Source organism: Anoplophora glabripennis, unplaced genomic scaffold (genome assembly GCF_000390285.2).
Source record: "Anoplophora glabripennis isolate ALB-LARVAE unplaced genomic scaffold, Agla_2.0 scaffold77, whole genome shotgun sequence".
Taxonomy (NCBI): domain Eukaryota; kingdom Metazoa; phylum Arthropoda; class Insecta; order Coleoptera; family Cerambycidae; genus Anoplophora; species Anoplophora glabripennis.
Window position 1 is genome coordinate 63,567 of NW_019416717.1, and position 25,770 is coordinate 89,336.

Sequence of the window (25,770 nt, forward strand, 5' to 3'; positions counted from 1 at the left end):
ACTGTCAGTTACTATAATAGATCCATATTACAATACTTGATTTTAAATGTATACAGTGGCTAAAATATATAGCAAATGTTAGAATTAATAAATGCCATACCTATATATTAAATTAAATACGTATTTACTTACAAAGCCATATTTTCTTAAAATTACAAATTACATAACAATAAAACCAATGTTAAAACTAGAAAGCAGCGCAGGACAAATCTAAACTACCCATACAAATCACAACGCACGTGCATGTTATAATATAGCTTAGATAGGCAAAATCAATAAATATAAATTAACACACATTTTCCTACTTTTACAAATTTAAAAAAATAATATTTATCTGAGAATCTATTTCATCAAATGAAATATCCGTAGATATGTAAAAAATTAAAAGATGAATGATGAATGGTAAAAGAGTGCGTAGGGAGGCATTTTTTATAAAGAAATATAAGACTTTTAAACATTACTTTAATTCTACAAGGAGAACGATTCTAAACTTTGTTTTTTAATACCACATAATTCTTTAATGCTACATAGATCCTCGATAATCCTAGTGTTTTTCTAAATTATAAAGTGACGGAGATCGAATTTCTGTCTACGCAGCAAATACATAGGTAGATAGTTTTCGCGAAGTACCTACTTAGGTATATCATAAAAATAAGGCCTATACTTACAAAAGGCGTCCAGCGTAAGTTCTTATTTGTCATTAAATTCGGACAATTGTCAATTATTGGGTAAAAGCAAAAAGCTGTATGTTATTTAAAACTATTTATACTAATTTGTTTAATTTACCGATAGGTATTTTAGTCCGGAGACAGAGCGTTCTCTGAAAAAATGTACCTATGGGCTAAATTTTCAATTTTCAAATTTTCAAATGTCTATGCCTATATATAATTCTGACAATATTTTTGAGAATTCTATCTAAATCTGGGGGATTGCCATCAGTTTCATGACTCCTTACATAAAATTAGAAAAATAAAAATCAAAAACGTAGTACCATTGTATAAGTAAATATCTACTATTGTATAAGTAAAAACTTCTACATATCATCTAGGTAATAGCAATTAGAAGATTCGATGAACATTTATATTTTGAATTTGAGTTTTCCATCTATTCATCGCCACCACTACGTTATCTTCACGGAGTTTGTTGACGTACTAAAGTTTATTTAGAGGGTTAAAAGGACATTTCATTGGAAAATTCTACTACGTGACATCTTTATTAATGGACTATGAACGTAACTTTCATCGTCAATAGTATCAGTACTCAGTCTCGGGCTCGCTGTCTCGTCACCGTCAGTACTAAATACCTCTTTCTACGAGAAACATGGAATTCGAACGTAAAAACTCAGAATTATTGGCTATCCTCTTCGACTTGGACAACACACTTATAGCCACCAGAAAAGCAGATGCTAAGGCGTGCAAGAAGGTAAAGATCAATCATTTAGGATAATGTGTTTATTTAATGTTTTTTTAAATTAATATTAATTTTACCGTGGTGCAATAAATTTGGACAGACGGTTCTGTCGACTTCTGTCTGCTTGCTTATAAATCAGCTGTTTTTGACGTACGCATGCGCTCTTTTAATTGCGGGGGTAAAAAGAAAATGTCTCCCTCATTATTTTTAAATTTAAAACGGTGTTGCACGCGGTTTAGAATTTACGGAGTCACTGACTGAAATCTAAAAATAACGAAGCGATACGAAACGTTAGAAATTGCCAAATATAGAAACTCAGCGAGGCCGATGCTAAATATAACCTTTACGTTTAGATGCAGCGTGCCGCAGTCTGTTTGCAAGCTTCTAGCGGTTAAGTAGGATTGTAAATTACAGTAATTAGTGAAACAAGCGCCGGCTCATTAATATGTCGGGGGAAGTGTCTGACGCAGTAAAGAAATGCTGCAATATTTTGAAAAATTCCACCAGTGATACCGAAAAATTTGCTGCCCTTTTCATGGTAACGAAACTAGTTAAAGGGAAACATGCCACCCCTGCAGCGAAGAAAGCAATATTCGAGGCCATTGGTTTTGACTTTTTACGAAGATTGTTGTTGACAAGCGATGTTCCTGTTGATTGCCCTCCTTCGATATACAAGTCCGTAGCTTTATCGATCATCACAGTGTTTTGTAATGAGGAAGAGTTAGCAACGAAAAAAGAGATGATCGATTTTGTACCGGTGTTCCTTGAAATTGTGAAAGCTGCTGACGAATCTGAAAATGATGACAGTCTTATGGCAATTGGAGAGGCTTACAACTGCCTGAAAGGTATTGCTGCTTACCCTCCTGGACAAAAAGCTCTTATTGATGCTAACGGTATTGACAAACTAAGTGAAATTTATTCTCAAGGCAGTTTTCAATCTGACGAAGCTCTAACTATTATGGCAGTGCTGATTGCTAAACAAGGAACATCATGGGAAGCAAAAGATCCCAGAGCTGTCCATGCTCTTTTAAATAAGATTGCTGTCGATTTCGAGACCGACCAAGACAAGAGAAAATTTGAAGTATGCGAAGTACTTAATGCACTTATTTTTAACTGTCCTAGAAAAGTTGTAGCTGAATCTGCCTCCAGTGAGACGTGGCCGCAATGCATATACAAAGGCTTATCAGACATTTTACAAAGTAAAATTGGTGCAGCACAGAGAAATCCTGCACTGTTGCTAGCTTCAAGTATGTTGGATTTTCTCGGCATTGATTGGCTCTTTTCCGATGAAGAAAAAGGTAAACAAATGTTCTTACTCCTAATACAACTAGCTGCAATAGAAGTACGTATGCAATTAGATGGAAAAACGTTGAAAGCTACAGCCCCAAATCAAAATTTAATCACAGCGTGCTACATTATTTTAGAATTGTCTATGAATTACCTTTCGACCGATCAGTTAGATTTGGACCAAAAGGAGAGGCAAACACTTTATACAGGTCTTAAGGGGGCTTTCACAGCAATTATTAATTTGCTTATTAAAGTCTCAAATGATAAAAGCAAACCTTCCGGGGAAGATAAACTATTTGTTTGCGCTACGATTAGAGTTTTATCTGCATGGTTAGCCCAGGAAACCACCGCTATGCGCACTCAAGTCTACCAGTTGTTACCGTTCATATTAGAATTGGCCAACGAAACATTTTATGCTTATAGAGCAAGACGTGTTGCAGAAAAGGCAGGAACTGCTACAAATACAGACCGTGACCCTCTTAGCAGTGTTGACGTTTTAAGGGTTATGCTTCCTGCTCTATGTCACTTGGCCGTTGAAGATGAATCTAGGAAGATCATTCTGACTCAAAATGAGGATAAAGTTTTGTTGGAGTTTTTAGAGTTCCACTGGACTATCGTCCATTACAAGAGACCTCCCGTACCTAGAGCGGAGAGGTTAAAAGCTCTTAGCCAGCCTAAACCCGAGTTAACACCAGAAATTTTAGAAGATATGAAAGATTCCAGGGTGGCCATGATAAGCTGTTGCAACATATTGATGAATTTAACAGTTTTGGAACCAAAATATGTCGAGAAATCGGCTGTGTTTAATAATTTACTTAAATTTATTTTTGAAAATCTCCCAGAACTCAAAGATATCCCAGAGAATTTAGTGCTGCATGGAAATCTGGCTGTTCTCGGTTTATTATTATTAAAACAGTTGTCCAGTAAAGTAAAGAAAAACGACTTTTCAATATGTCGTTATATTCAGGCTACCATCCGTTTCCTTTGGAATGCTTACATTGTTGACGAATCCAATGATCCTACTGCTCTCGTTGTTGCCATGTCTTACAAGGAACACTGGATGGAAATTATGGAACTCTGGTTCTTGGGAATGCAGACATTAGCAGCTGTCATCGCCCAGATACCATGGATATCGGAGTTTGCAATAGAAAGTGGGTGGGCTGAAGGTATCATACAGTTGTTGAAGAAAGTTAAAATTGGTACCCTTCCACCAAACATAAAGTCTGCATATGAAGATTTCTTATGTCACTTAGTAGATGCCAATGAAAGTGTTATAGAGGTCTTAAAGAAGGCAGAAGCTTTAAGAGTCTGCAGAAATCACAGGCTGATGGAATTGGGAAAGAAGCTCTTTGGTGATTAAATTGTGGAAAAACATTACCGATTTGTTACCGAGTTAATTATTTATTTTGGTTGTAATGTGGGAGGGCAACCATTTCTTATCATTTATATAATACGTATCTACTAGGTTCTTATTGTTATTAGCATTTATTAATTTGTCGAATAAATGAGATTTAAATCAGTTCAGCTAAATTTTATAAACAAAATAATGGTTGTGCCACATTATTCCCTATTTATCTTTTCTAACATAGCTTGTGCATATGTTTTCGTTATTTTATTGCTGAGTACAAAGTGCATTTTTGCCATGCATTATGTAAATTTTGTATGTTTTTTTATATATAAAAAATGTTTTCTATATTTCTAAGATGTAATATATAAAAATAAATTATGAAAACGTGTGTGGTCGTTTATAAATTTCATTATTATTTGGCAGTGATTTATAAGTGGTTTTACTGACTGTTTGAAGATTAGCAAATTTGTATTTTAAAATAACTCAATGTCACCTGTTACATGTAGGAAATTTTGTAGGCAAAATAACATCTTTATTTTGGTTATTTTACACTTAGTAGTAATATTCATGGTGGATTTTAAATTTGCTGTAACTAAATGTAACTGATTTATATATATTTTTTGAAAATAATAGTTCGAGTTCCAAATGAAAAATGAGTTAATGTGATAAAATTAATTTAAAATAAAAATAAAGTGGGTGTATATTGGCACTAAGTATACTTATTAGTTTAACATGACTTGGCATATAACTCGTAGATCAAAGTTTTAGAAAAATATATCTATTTGAATGTGGTATTTGGACGTAATATTGGATCTAATTTTTGATATTCTACGTAGCAGATATTTTAATGTAAATTTACATTTATGCACCTACCCACTACTTCATTAAGTATTTGAATTTTGGGATTCAAAAATGTTTGGTTGAAATATGTTCAAAGCTTAAACATACTGTGTTTCTATATGATCCATGCCTTTTTAAACGCATGGTTTCTTTCAAATCACCTACGTAAGTGCATAATCGTTTTGAATTGATTTATGAATCTAATTTTGTGGCGTAATTTTTATTCTATTTCCATCCTATTTAAAAGACACCCCTACCAGTTGACTAGATACTAATAATTATTAACTGTGTATTTTCGATTTTACAGTTAAGTCAAACATTGACAGAAAAGTATACAATTCCTTTAGAAACATCTTCACAAATATGCAATTCATACCTGAAGGCTTTCCGAGAATGTCCTGATAATCCTGACATGGAGTTGGACACGTGGCGTGAGTACCTGTGGAGCCAAGCACTAGGAGATCAGTATCATACGTTTTCAGGTATCAATTTGTGTTTTTAAACCTCTTAGAATTATTAATCCACCTTTAATGTGTCTTCTTTCGTCCTATTTATTTTTTAATTTCTGCGCCAAGAATTTAGTTTAGGGTTATTGTGTTATTTAAGTGTTGGCAATTGGCAATTCCGTCTGACAAGTGACAAGGCGATGACAGTAATTTTTGACAGTTTTGAAGATTGACCTGGTAGGTTGGAGGTTAAGAAGTTAAAAAGTTTGTATTGGTAATTTTTTTTACTGTTACCTGTTAAAATGGGCAAGACTTCTAAAGATAAACGAGACATTTACTATAGAAAAGCTAAAGAACAAGGCTGGCGGGCCAGAAGCGCTTTCAAGCTTTTACAAATTGACGAAAAGTTTAATATTTTCGATGGAGTTACTAGAGCTGTAGATTTGTGTGCTGCTCCCGGTAGCTGGAGTCAAGTGCTTTCACGCAAATTATATTTGGGAGAAACCATTTACATAAAGGACAAATGCTGCTTATTTTATAATGAACTTGAACTGCATCAGAGATTGGAAGCACAAGAAGAACCAGAGTTCAACAAAAATGAAAATGTTAAAATTGTAGCCGTAGATCTTCAACCAATGTCTCCTTTACCAGGTGTTATTCAAATCCAGGGAGACATTACAAAGTACTCGACAGCCCAGGAAATTATTGGACATTTCGAAGGTGATCAAGCAGAACTGGTAGTGTGTGATGGAGCCCCCGATGTAACAGGACTTCATTGTATGGATATTTATATTCAAGCACAGTTATTATTAGGTGCTTTACATATTACTTGCAATGTTCTAAAACCTGGAGGAACGTTTGTGGCAAAAATTTTTAGAGGAAAAGATAATGATTTGTTGACAAACCAATTACTGTCTCTATTTAAAGAAGTCCATGTTGTTAAACCCAGTAGTTCCAGAAATTCCAGTATTGAAGCATTTGTCGTTTGCAGGCAATATTCTCCTCCAGAAGGTTTCGATCCAAAACTTTTAACGCCGTATTTAGATATTTCTAACAAGAACTTTAGCACACTTAGTGGCATAAATAGAGTTATAATTCCATTTATTGTATGTGGAGACGTCAGCGCATTTGACTCTGATGCTACCTATCCTCTTCAGTTGGAAGGAGAAAAACCTTATAAATATGTGCCACCAGTACAGCCGCCTATATCATTACCTTATTCTTTTCAAAATAGTTCAAAAGATGATTTGGAACATTATTTGAAGAAAATGGATGAGGCTGTGAAACGTGTTGGTTTAGGAACAGGTATAGAACCCACAGAAGCAGAAATGTCTGATGAAAAAGGTGCACAAGCGGCAAGTTGTGAAGTTGCCGATGAAGATGAACGCCAGTTCCTTGGAAATGAATTGTTCGAAACTGATAATATTTTCGATAACGGACCTTTGTATGATCTTATACAGAAGACAACAAAAATTAAAAAAGAAACTAATAAGAAATCTGATGCAGACTGTGCATCGAGTGAAAGTGGTCTGCAATTTTTATACGAAGATGAGTACACGGACCCAGAATTGATAAGGGAATGTTTAGAACGTATGCGAATTTCTGCCAGTTCTTCGACTTGTACTTGCAATTATTTTGATTAATTAATTCTGTATTTGCCAGTGAGTTTCTTTTTTTTTTGAAATGCAGGCTCAAAATTTAATACAAATTCACATTTGATATTGGAATGTTTTTACTTTAAGAATAAAGTATATCTTTCAACATAAAAAAGCTTTTTTTGGGATTAAAAAATCGAGTTAAACTGTAGAAGTTGAGTACAAAAAAAGTCAGTTTTTTTTTAAAACAAGATTTGAGCTGAAACATATCACTTATTTAAAATTAAGATTGCTTTGTAACTGTACATGCTCTATAAAATTTTGTCCCATTTCTTTTTGTATAACATTTAATTCTTTATTAGATAACTTATTTTTTAAAACTTTGTAAAATGGAGGGAACAAGTACAGAAAGTGATTTTTGCGAAATGGAAGGAACGAGTACAGAAGTTGATTCCTGTGAATTAGAAGAACCGATATCCAAACAAGATCCTTATATAAGAAAAGCTAAAGAGCAAGGTTGGAGATCCCGAAGTTGCTTCAAGCTCTTGCAAATCGATGAGAAATTTGGTATATTGAAAGGTGTTAAAAGAGCAGTTGATTTATATGCAAGCCCCGGTATTTGGACTCAAGTACTTTCGAGGAAATTAGCAATGGGGGAGACTATTTATATGAATGATAAATGTTGTTTGTTCTATAATGATCTTGCATTACATCAGAGACTGGAAGCGCAGGAGAAGCCAGATTACAACAAAGACAATGAAGTTATAATTGTTGCCGTTGATGCTTACGGAATTCCTCCATATTCAGGTGTTGTTCAAATAAATGGAGATTTGGCACAGTATTCTACAGCAGAACTAATTTTGAAACAATTTGATGGAAATAAAGCAGATTTGGTAGTATGCGGTAAACTTATCGACCACACAGGTTTGCATTGCATAGATGTAAACTTTCAGGCAAATCACATGGTGCTTGTTATACATATTACTTGTCATGTTCTGCGGAATGGAGGAACGTTAGTAGCGGCCATTTTTAAAGAAAGCGATAATGATTTTCTTAAATCCCAATTGTCTTCATTATTTAAAGAAGTTGACTTTTTCAGACCTAAAAGTAGTAAAACTTCTGCAAATGAAATTTTTGCTGTTTGTAGACAATATACGCCACCCGATGGTTTTGATCCTAAACTCATGGAGCCTTATCTAGACTTTTGCAACAAAGATTTTAGTCCACTTAAAGGTATAAATAGAATTATAATTCCATTTCTTTTATGTGGGGATGTTAGTGCGTTTCCTCTTTCTCCAGAGGACGAAAAGCTATATGTAAGTAAATTTACCGAACCATTTCCACAAGATGAACCGTGTTCTTCTAGAAGAAGTTTCAGAAAGAAAGATCTAGATCATTATATAGAAAAAATTAATGAAGCTATAAAAAGTGTGGGGTTAGAAAGCGGCCCTGACCTTTCCGAAATGGAAATGATTAAGAAAAGAAGTAGTGAATTAGGCGCTACTAGCAAAGTTAAAGATGAGAACGATCAGCCCTTCCATAAAGATAATTCGAATGAAGGAGAACAAAGTGTTTATGATAATGGACCTCTTTTTGACCTTATACAGAAAACGACCAAAATTAAGAAGTATCCACCTGAGACAGATGACACTAACACTGCTACAGCCGAAAGCGAATTACAATTCTTGTATGAAGATGAATCTACAGATCCTGAAATGATTAGAGAATGCTTAGAACGTGTTAGTGCAAAATCTTCTACTTGTACTTGTGAACATTTTCCTTAGATTTCTTTTTAATTCACTTTTTGTCTGTTTTACTGAAATATTAAATATATTATTCCTGTGTATCGATTATGTGTATTTTAATAAATTGTATTACTATTCTGTAATGTAGAGTTTTTATCAATTTGATTTTTTTAGATATAGGGTGTTTTGCATAAGAACTGACACAAAGCAGGGGCATGTAGGGGAACCTAAAATATGGTGATTTAACTCAACTTACCTTTATACTAAGCTGTTACAGGCCTTGAGAGTGGGGTTTTAAATTTTGGAAAAAAAATCTGTGATTACTTGAACTTAAAAAAAACAAATTTGGTACACGGTGTGAGTGTACCAAGAGCAATAATTGATAGTAAGTAGAGTTGAATTGATGCATTTTAAAGGGTTGATAAGGGATGATGCACCATTAGAATGTGAATTTTTTAACCCGTTGACGGACTTAAAAACATGAATAACTAATAATACGTATTGTAGCTGTGTTATTTAAAATCATCGACTAAAAGGCGAAACTTATTATTATTAGAATTTCTCCAAAACATTCTCCCAGAACTACTTGACGAGGTTCCACTACAACTCAGACTGGAACATTGGATTATGCATGACGGAGCACCCCCTCATTTTAGTAATATTGTTAGAAACTTTTTAAACCAGTATCCAAATAAATGGATTGGAAGAGGAAATAATTACCTACAAATTTCGTCTCTACGATTACCAAACCTCAATAAATGTGACTTCTTTCTTTGGGGAACATTAAAAGAATTTGTGTATTCCAGTTGCGTCTCGAGCAGAATTGTGGAATTGCAGTACGGATGAATGCACATTCATTAGAAACAATCAGCAGTTATTGAATAGAGTAGATTTCAATTTTCGATGAAGAATAAATTTATGCCTGAGAGAAAACGGTGATCATTTTGAACAATTTCTATAACTTATCAGTGCAAATTGTATGTTACTCTTGTTGTTGTTTAAATTGTTTGTCTTTCTATTAAATTATTCTTATTCTAACTTTTTTCCTGATCGACAAGTTAGATGTTTAAATTCATAGCCAACTTTTGAATTTTCAATGAATTTAAATAACACAGTGTGGGTACACATGTTCGTAATTAATCCATTTTTAAGTACAACGTCAAGAGCGCCAGCTTGACGCTGCCCGGACTCAATAGAGTTCCCGGAAGACAACCCCGGCAGATTAACGCCAAGGACCAGGTACTTCTGCGAACGACTCTACACGACCAAGACGACTCTCCAGTAAACACTCAAACCGACAACACGATTTTTTTCACAAGCTTAGTTTTCAATAAAAATAGTTCATTTGTACCGTTGAGACAGCGTTTTATTTTTGCTGTACAGCGAAAGCAACCTTCAATAGCTACAACATGTTTTATTAGTTAGTCGTGTTTTTGTTGAAAATGACAAAGTTTTTGAAAACTAACGAGTAAGAAAAGTTTTAGAAGTAAATTCCCCATAAAATAAAGTAATAATTTTGTAAGTCCGCCAACGGGTTAAAAAATTCTGTCACATTTTTAATGGTGCATCATCCCTTATCAACCCTTTAAAATGCTTCAATTGAACTCTACTTACTGTCGATTAATGCTCTTGGTATACTCACATTGTACACCAAATTTGGTTTTTCTAAGTTTAAGGTACTAATTTTTTTCGAAATTTGAAACCTCACTTTTAAGGCTTATAACTTCTCAGGGGTTCAGCTTAGTATAAAGGTAAGTTGCATTAAATCACCATATTTTGGGTTCTTATGCGAAACTCTGTAAATACCTGTGTCTCTACCAATATCTAAGAGAACAAATATCAACGAAAAATAATTTAACTATAAGTTTAAAAAAGAAATATTTTGTACTCATTTATTAACTACGTACCTGTTCTAAAAGTTTTATGTAAATTTACTCAGTGACGGTTTTAATGATTTATTGAAGAGTGATATTATTTTTACATGTTTTCCAAAAAAATAACTATTGTTGTAAGCCTCCCCGCAGAGCCACTACCAAGTGGAGGACAGTTCCTCCTTTTAACTTGTAACTATTGACTGTCTTGTCATCTTTTAATTGTTTTCCCTGAAAGATAAGCCTCTGCTGTGCAGGAGGGATTCCTTCCTTTTCCTCAAGCTTTTCTTTTATGACCAGGATTTTATCCGTTGATTCTACATTTATCATTCGTTCATCTCCACTTAGGGTTACAACCTTTACTAACATGGATTTATCAGGATCAACACTGAAAATTTTGCAGCTTGCTTTATGATTTCATATTTTGAAAGGTATGAAATGAAATGTCATGATGAGTGAAGTGATTAGTTTTTGTTATATTGTCTTTTTTAAATATATTTATAACCTTATATTATTATTTATAACAAGTAATGTTAAGATGTTATGAGAGACAAATATACACACAAATATTGTGCACGACCGAATCTTGAATTTTAGAGTAGTGTTCATTTATTATTCGTCTTATTTATTTGTTTCAATTTAAGTATAATAACAGACATATTTTTTCGTACTAATTTAATTATTTGCCACACAAAACAAAGTAATATGAATATAAAATAAGTAAATAAACAAAGAATAAAGGTACCATAATATATTAAATATTCTTTGCTTTACGAAATAATTAAGATCAAGTAAAAACTGTTAATTGTGGTGAGTTTGGCATTGTTGTGGTTTAGGCACTTCTTAGAGCCTTTACCAATTTTAACAGGTTCCCATCTTTTAGTTTGTAGCTTTCGATAGATTTTTCATTTTTGAGATATTTTCCTTGAAATGAGAGCCTCTGTTGATCACTAGGATATCCTTCTAGTTGCTCCTGTATTTGTTGCTTAATAGTAAAAATAGTATCATTAGGTTCTACATTCACAGCTAGTTCTTCTCCTATTAACGGTTTGATTCTTAGTTTCATGAAGTATCTTTAAGTTTATATACGCACAGGAATTTTGACTTTTTTAAGGTATTTTACTAGGAATTTGACATACTTAAATTACAATTTGACTGAATTAAATTGAATGTTGCTATGATACAGTTAATTGCCTTGTAAAATAAATGTAGGTAATTAATATTATCTTTAAAAATTTGTTCTGTCGATCTTACTGTCAACAATGGAATGTTATTTAAATTTTTGTATTGTAGATATTTTGGTATAAATACAATATATTTCCAGGAATTTTATGTAAACATTGTAAGTATTAATGAATAAAATATTTATTGTTATAGAGTCGATTTACCAAGAGTGGCTTAATCTACGATATCATTTTTTGGCATTAACACCTGAAATAACAGTTTTATTACAAAACCTGCGGCAACATTACTTTGTCGGTTTAATAACTAATGGTCCGTCTAATGCTCAGTGGGAAAAAGTCGAACGTTTAAAACTCAAGTCATTCTTTGATATAATATTGGTATCTGGCGATTTACCTTGGGAAAAACCACATCATAAGATTTTTCATGAAGCCTGTGATTATTTGGGCGTCGAACCACATCATTGTATAATGGTAGGGGATAAGTTAGAGACCGACATTTTGGGTGGCATCAAGGCGCAATTAGGAGGTACAGTTTGGACGCCTCTCAACAACTGCAAACTACAGGAGACCGATCCAAAGCCAGACTTCGTCATTGAATATGTAACCGAGTTACCAAGTTTGCTACCTCGAATCAAACGGGTACCTGGTTTTAGAAATAATATAGTAAGGGGGTTAAATCGCTTCACTGTAACAGATATGGATGACTGTAATAGCAATAGTAGCGATGGAAGCTGAGACTTGATATATTTTGTTTTGCGAGGTATGATTTTACCTCACAATTTGTACCTATTTGGTATAATATTAGTTATATGTAGTAGTACAAATTTGACAAAATAGTAATGAATATATTTCCATTTTAATTGCAATATATAATATATTTTTAAATGTATATGTTCGATTTATATAGAACAATTATTTGAACAAATAGGTAGTATTGCAAAAGTGTTCTCTTTTTACAATTTTGCATTATATTTGTTTTTATTTTAGCTCATCTTGGACTTCCACGTTATTTAGTGATAGATTAAGTTCCGGGAAAATGTTTGTATTACTAGATTTTATAAACGTGAATATCTCCACTACTGTTATGTAGATATTGTCAGTTTTAATTTCTGTATTCTGTATAAAAATAATAATAGGAACAATTTTTCAGTGAGACAATTAGAAAACGTCAGGATCTTGCCGTATGTTTTAACAGTTACTTCATTTTCAGTATTGGACACTTTTGTCTATGAAAATATAGTATTGTTTACGCTTAATCAATTGTGGGCCATTGCTCAAAAGAATCTCAAAAATATTTGATTATTTAATTGTTTACGTAATACATATAACGTTTTTTTTTAACCTGATACTTTCAAATGTTTCGAGAAATAAGCACCTCCGAAAAAATATCAATAATCAAAATTTAATCATATACTTTAGTTCTAAAGTTAGTCCCTCCCCCCCATCCCTTATAAGTGGGGAGGGGGGTAACTTTGAAATTTTAAATAGGAATCTTAATTTTTTATTGCAGATTCGAATTCTACTGTTAAAAGTATGTAGGATTTGTCTGAAAAATTTTTTTCAATTCATGAAAGTTGGCACTGTAATCGATGAAATTCAATTTTCCTCCATTTCTCCCACAGAGAACTTATGTAAGTATACGATTCTGCAATGTGTTGTTTATAATAAAAATACCACTTTTATGTAAATACTCGAAAGTTATTGCCGTTTTACCTGTAGAAATGTAAATGGCTGGTGGATAAATTACTTTTAGCGTAACTAGGAACAATGACCTCGACATAGTAGTTTTTTGTTCCCTTTGGGGCACTTAATTGACCTGACTTGTTTCTTAAAGTCATTTCTTTCTTTCTAGGTTTATTTTGTGTTTTTGCAGTCACAAAAAATATGAAGAAAGAAATAACACAAATGTTAAAAGTAAACATAATAAAACATTTTTATAAAAGTTATTTTTAACAAAAGAATCTTTAATACAAAATACAAAAAAATACATTCATTTGAAAGCAAATTTAATCAGTCCAATTCATTCCGATAAGTCATAAATGAAGGAAATTGCTTTAATCAAGTATCCCAAAAAGGACGCCTGTTCCTGGGTTACTATAATAGTAGTTTCTTGACAAGTCATTTTTCAGTAATTGAAAATTTGAGAAATAAAATTTATTTTAAAACTAATTTTGTTATTTACAATGATAACGTGGTATTTTTTATTGCAAACGTATTGCGGAATCGTCTGCATAGGTTCACTAGGAGAAATTGAAAAAGTTGAATTTTGTCTATTACAGCTCCATCTATCATGAATCTAAAAAAATGTTTTAGTCAAATCGTACGTACTTTTTGCCGTTCAAATACAAGGAGGAAAAGGGACTAATTTTAGCAGTAATAAATTCCCTTTGTGAAGTGATTAAATTTTGATTATGAAAATTTTTTTTGTAGAGTGCTTATTTCTCGAGATAGTTTCAGGTTAAAAAAATCACCCTGTAAAATTACCTACCCAATATATTTATTTTAAATTACAATTCAGGTATTTATTTTTATGTTCAAATACTTTAGTTTCTTTATAAATTACTAATCTTGAGCGCTTTTGACTAAAGTTTCTACAACATTTATTATCCTGTTTTATTCATCTATTTTGAAATCTTGTCACCACATTTTTTGTACCTAATTTGAGGTAACTTTGAACTTTCAGTAAAGAGTTGGTGTTATTTTGTTTTTAGAAGTGATACATCTATATTCATAAATATGTTAGTTATTTAAATATTTTGGGACCAAAATACATATACGTAAGCACCTTATTTTATCTGTCAAGAAATATTTTAATTATTATAACCTACTCGAATTTGAATATGGGATGTATTGCTGCATATTAATTAAAGTTTTCGTGGTACAGTGATTATTATTAAATATTTAATTACCAATATAGTATCTAAACATTCAAGTCCTCTAAAATATGTACCTGCTGCACAAAGACTTGCTGTAAATCTCACTAGACGGGGTATCCCAGAAAAGTCGAAATGCTGCAAGATCCAATATCAATTTACCTGCATGTAGAACAAACTCCAGGGCTACTGAGATGTAACCTGTGACTGTGGTATCACGAAACAGTTAGAGCTTTGATTTGGTACAAGTATACTATATTTGTTAAATACAATACAATGTGTCCTGAACGTTATTCTGTGTCCTAAGAATAATTTAATAAGGATATAAAAAATACATTGAGGACAATAGCTGCATTATCCTTAGAAAACGTTTTAGAAATTATGTTAATTTTTTTGTTTTTTATTCATAGAACTATTTATGGAAATATAAAAATTACATTCTTGAAAAAAATATATATATTTTGTATATTATATGTTCTTACATTCCATGAAATAAACAAGGATGAGTACCCAAAAAAGTCAATAACTAAAATAATTTAAAAATATGCTATTTCGTGGAACCACAATCAGCAGCTTTATCTGAGCAGGTGATAACTTTTCTATAATATAGATAACTTGATCTAAAAAATTTTATTTGGTCCTAGGATTCTGTTGATTAAATGTTGCTCCAGCCTTTCTAGGACACCCTATATGAATTATTTAAAGCTCAAATAGTGTTATATATAAGGCCAAAATATTCGAATATAGTACAAGCGTAGGTACGTAATACTAATATATTTTTTATAAGTGAATAATGCTCTGTAAAATTCTGATTGGAATTAATAAATACCTGCATTTTATCAAATTAAAATTAGTTTTAATTATCCCTGACTAAAATTTTCTTCCAACTCATCGTGTGGTACATATTTTACCACTTCTATGTTCTTGAATTATATCAAATGTTAATTCTGCACCTTGGTGAAATAAATCAAATACCCAAAGCGAGCAGAAGAAAAAAAAACTAAATTCCCACAAGTATCTCAAATTATTTCTGAAAAAATCTGGAAATTGCAACAGAAGTGATGTTAAAGTAATACACTTTATGGTTCAGAACATTATATGACTTAATTAGTATCTATAAATTAGATTAGAATCAGGTGAATTTGGTTTAATTAAATACATGACATATTTTTTTAAATAACATTTTATTAAATTAAAATCATACAAACTTTACAACTAAAACACAAAATGGTTAGTTTATATTCACATTTAAGGAATTATACTTTAGGATACTGATTAATTGATCGTAATATAATAACCAATGAACACAGCTATATTATGAAATATCAATCTGAAAAATGTTAAGAAATTAGGGAATATATAAAGGTAATCACTCATTATTGTGTTTATCCTCTATTGTAGCTATTTAAAAACTAGCTAACATTTGCCACAATACAACAAGAATTTATTATAACAAAATTACACTGTACTCTTTTAATTTGTCTCACACTATGACCGAACACAGTAGCTGCACCATATCATGGATTTGAAATAGATACAAGACATATTAGTTAAAATATATTAGCACTTCACCGATTGGCCTAGTTGGACAAAATATACATAAAATAACAAAAGACACTCTTCGCAGAGACATTCAACACATTAAAGGACTTAAAGAAACACACAGTATATACTTATACAGTTATTAATATATTATACACAGTCTTTACATATATTTCCACACAAAATAAAATAACCATATTTCATAAAATTCTACAGGCATTTTTTAAAACGTTTTTCTTCTTTTTGTGTTTGTTAGGTCTCAAAACTATTGTTCCGTTGTGGTTTTTGGAAGAATGACTAGGGCTAAAGGCACCTGAAATTCATATAAAACTTTTTAAATAATCAAGGGAAAATCAAATGAGTTACTTTTATGGCTGCATGTTAAAAATTATTTTATTAAATCAGGGCCGCAGCAGCGAAATTTTTTTAAGATGAGCAGGGTCGGCATCGCCCACTAGCTACGACCCTGAATTAGATAAAACGTTAGATATGAGATGAAACAACTTACTAATGGTGAGGGAATTGGGATGGTGAGGCGTGGGCGATGTGAAGTAGTCACAGTCTCGTGGATCCCGAAGATCTGCCAGGCATCTTGCTGCCAAGTGCCTGAAGACGGCCGCCACGTTCACATCCTCTTTGACGGACGTCCGCAGCAGACGGCAGCCTAGGGCACGGGCCAGCAAGTCAGCCTCTTCTCTGGAATGCATCAAAATGATAATTTGTACTGTCGGTAGGTGTCAGTAAAAAAATTATATGGAAAGGTCACGATCAAGAAAAAAAACTGTAGAATGTGGACCAAATTCGATGAGATTTCGCGGCAGGTTTTATGTCAAACTTAAAATTGGGACGAGCTTATGATTTTTTCTTCTACTCAAAGAAGTAGATATATTAAAAAAGTTTTCTTCATTTTTCAGTCCTGCACTTACTACGGGATATAGAGATTAGTTCATTAGTGCCATTTTCTGAAGAAAATTTTGCATCTTTGGGAGAGTAAGAGAAAACCAGCTTGAATTTGCACCACTGCTTTTTTTTTCATCATTACATTCAATTTACCCTAAATTCCATCGAATTTAGTCCACTTCGTTCTACATACTGTGACACCATTACGAAAACTATATTTAAAAAGTTTGTAAAGATTTTTCATAGAATCTTTACGAAACATTTTATGTACATTCTATCAAAAATAGTAATTCACTCACAATTTATGGGTTTTTTCTTTTAATTCTTTTTATGTTGATGGAACAACATTGGGTTATTGTTGTAATAAAAAAAATACTTACGGATTAACAACACTTTGTTCCATAAGATCTATTTTATTTTGTACGATCACAGTTGGAATTTCACCGCACTCGTTTTCAACCTGAAAAAATATAAAAAAAATCAATTTTTAACATAGTAGAAACTTGTTTGTAACTTTTAAGAAGCCACTGATTATATAAATAATGAATTACTTATTTGTAGTATAGTTTTCGTTTTTTCTCATATTTATTTTAATTAAAATAAGTGTCAAAAGCAATGTCTTGAAGAAAACGGTGTTGAAAGGAAGGAAGAATTAAATATATTTTTAAATAGTATTAACAAATTATAAACAATTAATAGTCCAGTCGCTGAAGGCGAAAATAAGGTAGAAGCTCCCAATTTTTTCGGATAGCATGGATTTTCCTGAAAATTTGCATACAAGCTCATCGTTCAAATTCCCAGAATCTAGTGTTAATACATAAATAAAGTACCTAAATTGCAGAAGGAATACGTTTAATTTTTTTTCCGTCGTCATTAATTTAATACCGATTTTTTTTCTCAAAAATCGAGACAGTCATTTTATTTATATTGTAACTTCAATAGTTTTCATGCTAACGACTTTTACCACCACTCAATATAAAGGTCTTCAAGAACTTTAATAAGTGTAATACAAGTTTTCTTCGAAAAACCTTTAATTTTTCCGCTACAGGACGTTGAACGTTTCGATTATAGCTATCTTCGAAATTGACTTCAACTTCTGGGAGTCATAACTGGGGTTCTATAACACCTGCAAAAATAAAAAAAGCAATTTCTTTGTTATTTAATTGCCTCCATTTTTGCTAAAAACGAACATGTTTAGGCGCAAATAACTCAAAAAGTATTGACTACAAAAAATTCACATAGAGCATTATTTGCTTAGAATTCGTCTCTCTATCGAATCGTGAGGTTACTTTTAATAAAAAAATTCCCACCATTCAGAAGAGGTGGCATCCACCTCTAGGGTAAATGCACTTATCGGCACTATATAACTTTTGTTTCTTGGGCTATTCCCTAGCTACAGTTCAAATTTCACGTCAATGCATTCCATCCGAAAAGATTGGTAGGTAACCGAAATGCTTAAGTGACTGGACCATAAATTTACTTTAGAAATAGAAAACAATAATATGATACACTTTCTAGATATTTTAATTAAAAAATAGTAATTCTTTAGAAAGAAGTGTTTATAGGAAACCAACTGACATTTTATTTACATGTGCATGCAAATTATCATTCCAATATTTTATTTTAAACTGCTAATAGACTGCATATCTCAGAATATAGGGAAAGGTTATTGTTTTTATGAGAAGATATTCTTAAATGAGGACAAGTAAAACGTTCCTTGATTGTAGGCACATTGCATTATTACACCCAGTACACAATACTGGTTGATTCGTGCTGAGAAGGTTAATTGACTGGAGCTTTTCGTAAATAGTATAGAAACAAGCGCATTGCATTAAAATAAATCTACTTCGTTGTCTGACTTTATTGACTTTATTAAATTTATGTCACCTTAGAGACTCGCTGTGTTATTATAATTGTATTAATTTTATGCAGCTAGAATACGTTGTGGATGGAAAAAAGTAAATGATGTAACTTTAAGTACCTACCTATCACGATTTTATATTCTTATTTAATTTATTCTCGTAATATAAAAAAACAATGTCCTATATGGAAAAAAATATATTGAATACTTATATATTTAAATAAGAAACAACAGCTACTTGTTTAATATCACTAATATCAGTAAAGAAAAGAACATTCTCGATAGGTAAACAACACTTATCTCAAGAGTTCAGGTTCTGCTAACAGTAACTGAATTCCAAGAATTCTTAAAGGTATTTAAATGAATGTAGGAAAAGCCAATTTTAGTGTCTATTATTTGCAAATTATTAGTTATATTGCAGATTACATCTGCGTATGGTAGGTGTGTAAATATACAGAGGTGTTTCTTTAATATTGCAAAAAACTAAAGCGGTTCCTTGTTAAAAAGTAAGGGGGATCTTATAAACTTATTTCCAAAAAGTTTGCTATCTGTGTTACACTTCTTTAAATGGGTAGAAAAAAGCAGTTTTTATTATATTTCTCATAGTTTCATGTAGTTTGGGATATTACTTTTTGTAATCAACCACTTTCCTACAGCGATATCCTACACGGTCCTCGAAAGAGGTTTGAAATTGCAAACTTTAATGGTTTTTCATTGGATCTTCTTAAGGAGTTGAAAAATTGCAATTCAAAAATGCCATTCAAAAACTTGGTTCACATGAACTTTTCTCCATCATGCATTTTTTCATTAAAATGTTCCGTTTTTTTAGAAACAAACTTCCTTTCTTACAATTTATTTAAATAATATTAAATACATTACAAAAACAGTTGGAAATATCGAGCTTCAATTTCATTACAAACTTCTATCTTGCTATGCATTGATTGGCGAACACGTTCAAAAATGTTTGCAGCCAACAGTCTGCAAACATTTTGAATTGTCCCACAAGTCGCAACAGTATGTATGATTCCGTAATTCCTCCAAATTTTTAATTGCCGTTGTATAAATCAATTGTTTAAGATATCTCCAGATAAAGAAATCGAGTGGGTTTAAGTCTGGGGAACATGGAGGACAAGGTTGTGCTCCTTCTGTACCTAGCCAATGATTGCCAACATCGAAATACTGCTGGGGAACCAAACTGAAATGAGCTTGAACCTCTTGGTAAATAAACAACATTGGTTGTCTTAACAAAATCGGGACCTCTTTAAACAGTCTCTTTAAGAAATCATCTTCAGTTGACCTGGACGAAAGAATGAGCCAATCGGAGCAACGTGTGAGTAATCTTCCTAGTGTTTGATGCTGTAGGACTATCCTCCTTTTTATTAAGCACATTTTCAATTTGAGGAGTAATTGTTTGGGGATGCTTTTTTATAACGGTACGTTTTTTTTAATTCCCTGTTTCATCAAGACGCTGATGTAAATGACCAAACATCGTATGAAGCGGAATAACACGATCTGGATAAATAATAGGTCCTATTTGATAGTAAGGAAAAAGCATATACTTTAATTTTTGTAACTTTCTTCATATTTAAGGAAAAATTAAAAGCAACATTTTTCTCTTTGTTTGATGGGCTATAAATCCACACAGAAAGGGCGGAAAGATTTGTTTTACATGAAAGACTCCCCTTAATTTTTAAAAAGGAATCACCTTCCCATCCTGCATATTAGGTACGTTTATTTCGTTTCCCTTAAAATAACTTAAAGACTCATCCCATTTATTATCGTAATCGGAATGCATGTACTTAAGAAACATCCTGTATTGCTTAACCCTTACTGAAAACATTCAATCAGCAGTCACTTAACGCTCCGCCTTAACTAAAATGCACCAGGCCATTAGGCCATTACTCAGACTAAAAAAATGGAGTAGCAAGCGATGACCGCTACGCTTGCGGTCGGCAGACGGCTCGCAACATTAACGTCGATAACGAGGTAATTGCTAATTACCTTCAGCTTCCACGAGTGCGCGGCCTCAAAGGAGTCTCTGTCGGTGGTGGAGAAGGCAAGCACGCACGCCTGGGCGCCCCGGTAGTACGCCTTGGTGATGGCGTCGAACTCCTCCTGGCCCGCGGTGTCCCACAGCATGAGCCGCACCTCTTCTCCGTCTACTCTGAAAAGCGGAGGTCACTTAGTCTTTTTCGGTGGGTGGAAATTGCCTTCCAAGAACTGGGATTTGAAGTAAAATAGCGCCCGCAAATAGGCAAGGCAGGGATTAATCAATTCTATATTTAGATTTGCTACTTATACAGGGTGTTAAAAAAAGAGTGTAAAATATTTAAGAAGGTAATAGTATGAACCAAAATAAGCAGAAAAGTCTCGATAAACATGGGTCCGCAAAGTAACGGTTGCGGAGATATGGAATGTTTTATGTTTTTTAGCCCCTTTTTTTATTTTGCAAAAACGTTGTGTATTTTCTTATAATAGTTGGTTGATGTTTAGTGAAATAAACAGTACGTATTTGACAGTTGTTCTCAGTGCACAAGTTTTCTTTCGCTATGGCTGGTTACTCTAACGCAGAATTAACAGACATGCATTTCATGTATGGTCGTGCTAATGGGAACGCCACCGAAGCGCGACGTCTTTATGTTGACGCTTATCCAAATCGCCAGATTCCTTCACAACGCATGTTTGGAAGAATTCACCAAAGATTGCGTGATACCGGTTCCTTGAGCAAACAGTGCCATTTATCCGGAAGACCAAGGTCGGTATCCACTCCTAGAGCAGAAGAAGAAATTCTAGCACTGGTAGAGCAGAATCCAGGTACGAGTGTGCGGAGAATATCAGCCGAGGTAGGAATTAGTGGTCCTCTTGTTTGGAGAATCCTTCACGAGCAACTGCTTTATCCATACCATGTGCAACGAGTACAGGCCTTAAATCCAATAAATGATCATCAAGCACGTTTGGTTTTTTGCCGCTGGTTTCTACGTCATGATGCTGAAGACCCTCGTTTTCTTGCAAACATTCTTTTTACTGATGAGGCCGGGTTCACAAGAAATGGAGTGTTTAATTTTCACAATACGCATATTTGGGCCGACGAAAATCCTCATGCTCTAATAGAATCTGGACATCAGGCACGTTTTTCATTAAACATTTGGATGGGTATTGTAGGTGACAGGTTTCTAGGTCCTGTTGTTTTACCAAACCGATTAACAGGCGCTGCTTACCTCAACTTTCTGCAGAACACACTGTATGAGTTTTTGGAAGACATTCCTTTGAATCAGAGGCAACAAATGTGGTTCCAGCATGATGGTGCTCCAGCTCATTTTTCCATGGCCGTTAGAGAGCATTTACACCAAACTTTTCCACATAGATGGGTAGGAAGGGCCGGACCTGTTTTATGGCCTCCAAGATCGCCTGATCTGAACCCTCTAGATTTCTTTGTTTGGGGATATTTGAAGACATTAGTGTATGGTACTCCTGTAAATAGCCTGGAAGAGCTGCAGCTACGGATTAATCAAAAGTGTCAAGAAATCCAAACCAAGGAGGGTGTTTTCGAAAGAGTTCGAATATCGTTGAGACGAAGATGTCGTGCCTGCTTGGAAATGGACGGAGGGCACTTTGAACATCTTCTGTAACTTTGTTTTTTGTTTGTTAAAAGCTTCCTTTGTCGGTTTATTCCTAATAAAATAAAATGTTTGAAAAACGAATAGTGGTCCATATCTCCGCAACCGTTACTTTGCGGACCCATGTTTATTAAGACTTTTCTGCTTATTTTGGTTCATACTATTACCTCCTGAAATATTTTACAATCTTTTTTTAACACCCTGTATAGATAATCTGATTTTAGTAATTTTGGAAAAGTAGAAAAATGTCATTATCTAAGAGTGACAACTAATGAAAGGGAAGAAAAAACTACAGGAAAGCATGATAATAGGGACAAAAGTTCATAAATAAAAAAGTAATAATAAATTAAATAAAAAAAATATTTCGACACGTGACCAAATAGGCGTGGCTACTGACCAAAGTGTTTATTTCCTGTTATCTGCAAATAATTTTCGTGTTTGTTTTATTTCCGTTATAATTTGTGAATTTTTATCATATATGTCCCGAAATTCATGTAACAAAATTTGGTCATAGATTCTTAAGACAAATTTAGGGGAAACGTATTTTTTCTTTTTGCCAACTGGCCCCCCTCTTTCCGAGCTACAGCCCCCCGAAATCTGCCCCTAAGAAGTCTTTTTTATATTTCAAAACAATGTTGTACGAGAATCACTAAATTTGATACACAGGGGATTTATGACATGTGGAATCTCACAATACTATGCTTTTTGTCGAGAAACCCCCTTAAGACACTTTTTCGTGGGCCCCCTTGTCTTTGGAACCAGAAAAATTTGGTCTCCAATTTGATTTGTTTTTAAAATTGTTAGTTAGCTAGAAAGCAATTGAATTTAGAAACTTTTTTGTCTCTTGACATTTGTTTAGTAAAACGCAATGTTTCTGAGGAAAATGGCGAATCACGATATGCATTCGATCACATTTTTACGTTTTTCTCGAAAACATTGCGTTTTACAAAAAAAAGTATAAAGAGACAAAAAGTTTCTAAATTTAATGGCTTTCTAGTGTACTGATAATTTTTAAGAAATTTAAATATGCGACTAAATTTTTTTGGCTCCAAAGACGAGGGGGCCCACGAAAAATTGTCTTAAGAGGGTTCCCCGCCAAAAAACGTAGCACCATCAGATTCCACATGTCATAAAACCCCTGTGTACCAAATTTAGTGAATCTCGTACAACAGGGTTCTGAGATATAAAAAAAAAATATTCTTAGGGGCGGACTTCAGGGGGCTGTAACTCCGAAAGAGGGGGCCACTTGGCAAAAAGAAAAAATACGGGTCTCCTAAATTTGTCTTAGGAATTTGTGACCAAATTTTGTTGCATGAATTTCCGGACACACTGTTATAGTGTGATTATTAGATACCATACGATAGACACTGAAAGTGCTAAACTAATAGATACAGAGACAAATTAACCTACTTAGGTATAGACCAATTAAATTAATATAATTGAAAGGAATCTATATTTTCATATCAATATATGTGATAACTTAGTACGCTTACTATATGCATATGAGTAGAGCTGTCACAATCTGTCCACTAGCCATTGGCTTCGTCAGTCAGCCACGCGAGCTGCCTAGCTGTCGGTTTAGTCGCCGATTTCCCTGTAATAGAACGATTTCTTTTACGATTTTTGTTGCCGTTTGATGCAAAATTGTGTATAATTATGTCGAGCGTAGTTGGTGCTAAAAAAACAGCAAACAATTCATACTATACCGACTAAAAAAAAAACAAAAACTAAAAACAAAAACAGAGATAAATTTTTTGGAATGAAAAAGAATTTTACCATGTTGGACCAGCTTGGAAGTAGATTATTTACCTAATTATGGAAATATTACATCAGTAGATGTCGAACGATCGTTCTCTTCAGATTAAGATATTTTATCATCGCCGCGAATAAGTTTCGTTGAAACAAGTGCAGAAACATACCTAATGATGCGATCTATAAGGGATCCCATCCAGATTGTGGAACCGATTGCAACGATGTGCAAATCAATTTACGTGTTTCACAATGATACAATGACATAAATCTAATAATATGTTTGATGCGCGACTAATTATGACAGCTCCACATATGAGGAAAGTGTTGCAAAGATGGCTTAAAATTTGTTTTTACGAGTGTGAAAATGAAATTTGCAGCTGTTGTAAAACTTGCAGTAGCCTTATTTGGATCAAATGGTTCTAAAAAAAGTCAATGGATTTAGCGATTTCTTATTATCGTTTTTTTTCTTCTAAAAATCCACTTGGAAATGGAATTTAGATCTCATATTCCTATTAACAGAGTATTTACAAAGGATTCATATCGAAATAAGAGTCATTTATGTTGAATATACCAACAGCTGTAATGACTCACAGTTTAGTAGGGTCCTAATTGGTGGAATGAAAGAAAAAATATTTAGCAATTCTGTATATTGAAACTATTATCTATAAATTTAAAAGCCAAATGAAATACTAACTCTATCTGCCTTTCCAGAAAGTCGACTCCTATTGTTTTCTTGTAATCTTTCGTGAACGTACCGTTGCAATACCTTTGGATCATACTAGACTTTCCTACTCCACCATTGCCCACGATCACCACCTGAAAAAAAACATTTTTTAATTATATAAATATGTAAAATCCTTGAAAAGATCAAAAAGGACATTTGACCGAAGCCCCTATCGACATAAAGCATCACTTAACCTTTTACGTATATAAGTCTGTAGGTATTGGTGTTTGAAACTTGTAGAATAAAATGTAATAGAAACTAATTATTCTCTATAATCTTTTCCCAATATCCTCAGTTTTATCTAAAAACACATCATAGAAATAATTTGAATCGTCAAAGAGTATTTTTTCAGATTTTTCCAAATAAAGAACAAAATTTTGGAAAATTTCTCAAAATAATAATGAAACTATTAGGCACCACTGACGTCTTCAGATGTTTTAATACATGTTCATAGATATCAGTAAGAATATACATATTTAACACAGTTCTGAACCTAAATGTTTGTAAATTAACTATATGAACAAATTTAATTAACATCAGATGACAAAATAACACGGTACAGAGCAACTTTTTTAGTTTCAGTAATTCCGTGTCTTGGTTTCGCTGGTGATATTTTCAGTTTGCCTTCATTGCAGCAAATGGGAAATATTTAAAATGCAATTATTTCTTTCAATGTCCTATAAATATATATTTTAGCGTAATATATACAATAAAGACAAGATAAATAAGCTCTTAAGAAAAACTTCTTACAATAATTGCGTTACAAATATTTATT

The 25,770-nt window shown here is 33.0% G+C and overlaps 6 protein-coding genes across 6 annotated transcripts in view; 4 read left to right on the forward strand and 2 right to left on the reverse strand.

The window, feature by feature from the left end:
- Window positions 1-1,161: 1,161 nt before the first annotated feature.
- Window positions 1,162-13,648, forward strand: LOC108911514 (N-acylneuraminate-9-phosphatase). The gene is made up of 4 exons (XM_018716472.2): window positions 1,162-1,422; window positions 5,193-5,367; window positions 11,920-12,486; window positions 12,714-13,648. Exons 1-3 carry the CDS (start codon window positions 1,321-1,323, stop codon window positions 12,459-12,461), a joined length of 819 nt encoding a protein of 272 aa, XP_018571988.1. The 5' UTR covers window positions 1,162-1,320; the 3' UTR covers window positions 12,462-12,486; window positions 12,714-13,648.
- LOC108911511 (neurochondrin homolog) lies at window positions 1,599-4,680 on the forward strand. The gene has a single exon (XM_018716468.2). The coding sequence runs from the start codon at window positions 1,856-1,858 to the stop codon at window positions 4,055-4,057; it is 2,202 nt and encodes a 733-aa protein (XP_018571984.1). The 5' UTR covers window positions 1,599-1,855; the 3' UTR covers window positions 4,058-4,680.
- LOC108911513 (putative tRNA (cytidine(32)/guanosine(34)-2'-O)-methyltransferase) lies at window positions 5,449-6,997 on the forward strand. The gene has a single exon (XM_018716470.2). It carries the CDS (start codon window positions 5,634-5,636, stop codon window positions 6,972-6,974), a length of 1,341 nt encoding a protein of 446 aa, XP_018571986.1. The 5' UTR covers window positions 5,449-5,633; the 3' UTR covers window positions 6,975-6,997.
- LOC108911512 (putative tRNA (cytidine(32)/guanosine(34)-2'-O)-methyltransferase) lies at window positions 7,292-8,786 on the forward strand. The gene has a single exon (XM_018716469.2). The coding sequence runs from the start codon at window positions 7,316-7,318 to the stop codon at window positions 8,708-8,710; it is 1,395 nt and encodes a 464-aa protein (XP_018571985.1). The 5' UTR covers window positions 7,292-7,315; the 3' UTR covers window positions 8,711-8,786.
- Window positions 13,649-16,267: 2,619 nt separating the features above from the next.
- LOC108911515 (ras-related protein Rab-23) lies at window positions 16,268-25,059 on the reverse strand. Its single transcript, XM_023455285.1, has 5 exons — window positions 24,966-25,059; window positions 20,904-21,061; window positions 17,422-17,501; window positions 16,650-16,837; window positions 16,268-16,454 (listed from the first exon to the last, which is right to left on the reverse strand). Exons 2-5 carry the CDS (start codon window positions 21,039-21,041, stop codon window positions 16,342-16,344), a joined length of 519 nt encoding a protein of 172 aa, XP_023311053.1. The 5' UTR covers window positions 21,042-21,061; window positions 24,966-25,059; the 3' UTR covers window positions 16,268-16,341.
- The window catches only part of LOC111691270, a 68,013-nt gene continuing 67,238 nt past the window's right edge, over window positions 24,996-25,770 (reverse strand). Inside the window, exon 3 of the mRNA XM_018716473.2 lies at window positions 24,996-25,087. The gene's annotated coding sequence lies outside the window, so the exon portion shown is untranslated. The remainder of the gene's footprint in view (window positions 25,088-25,770) is intronic.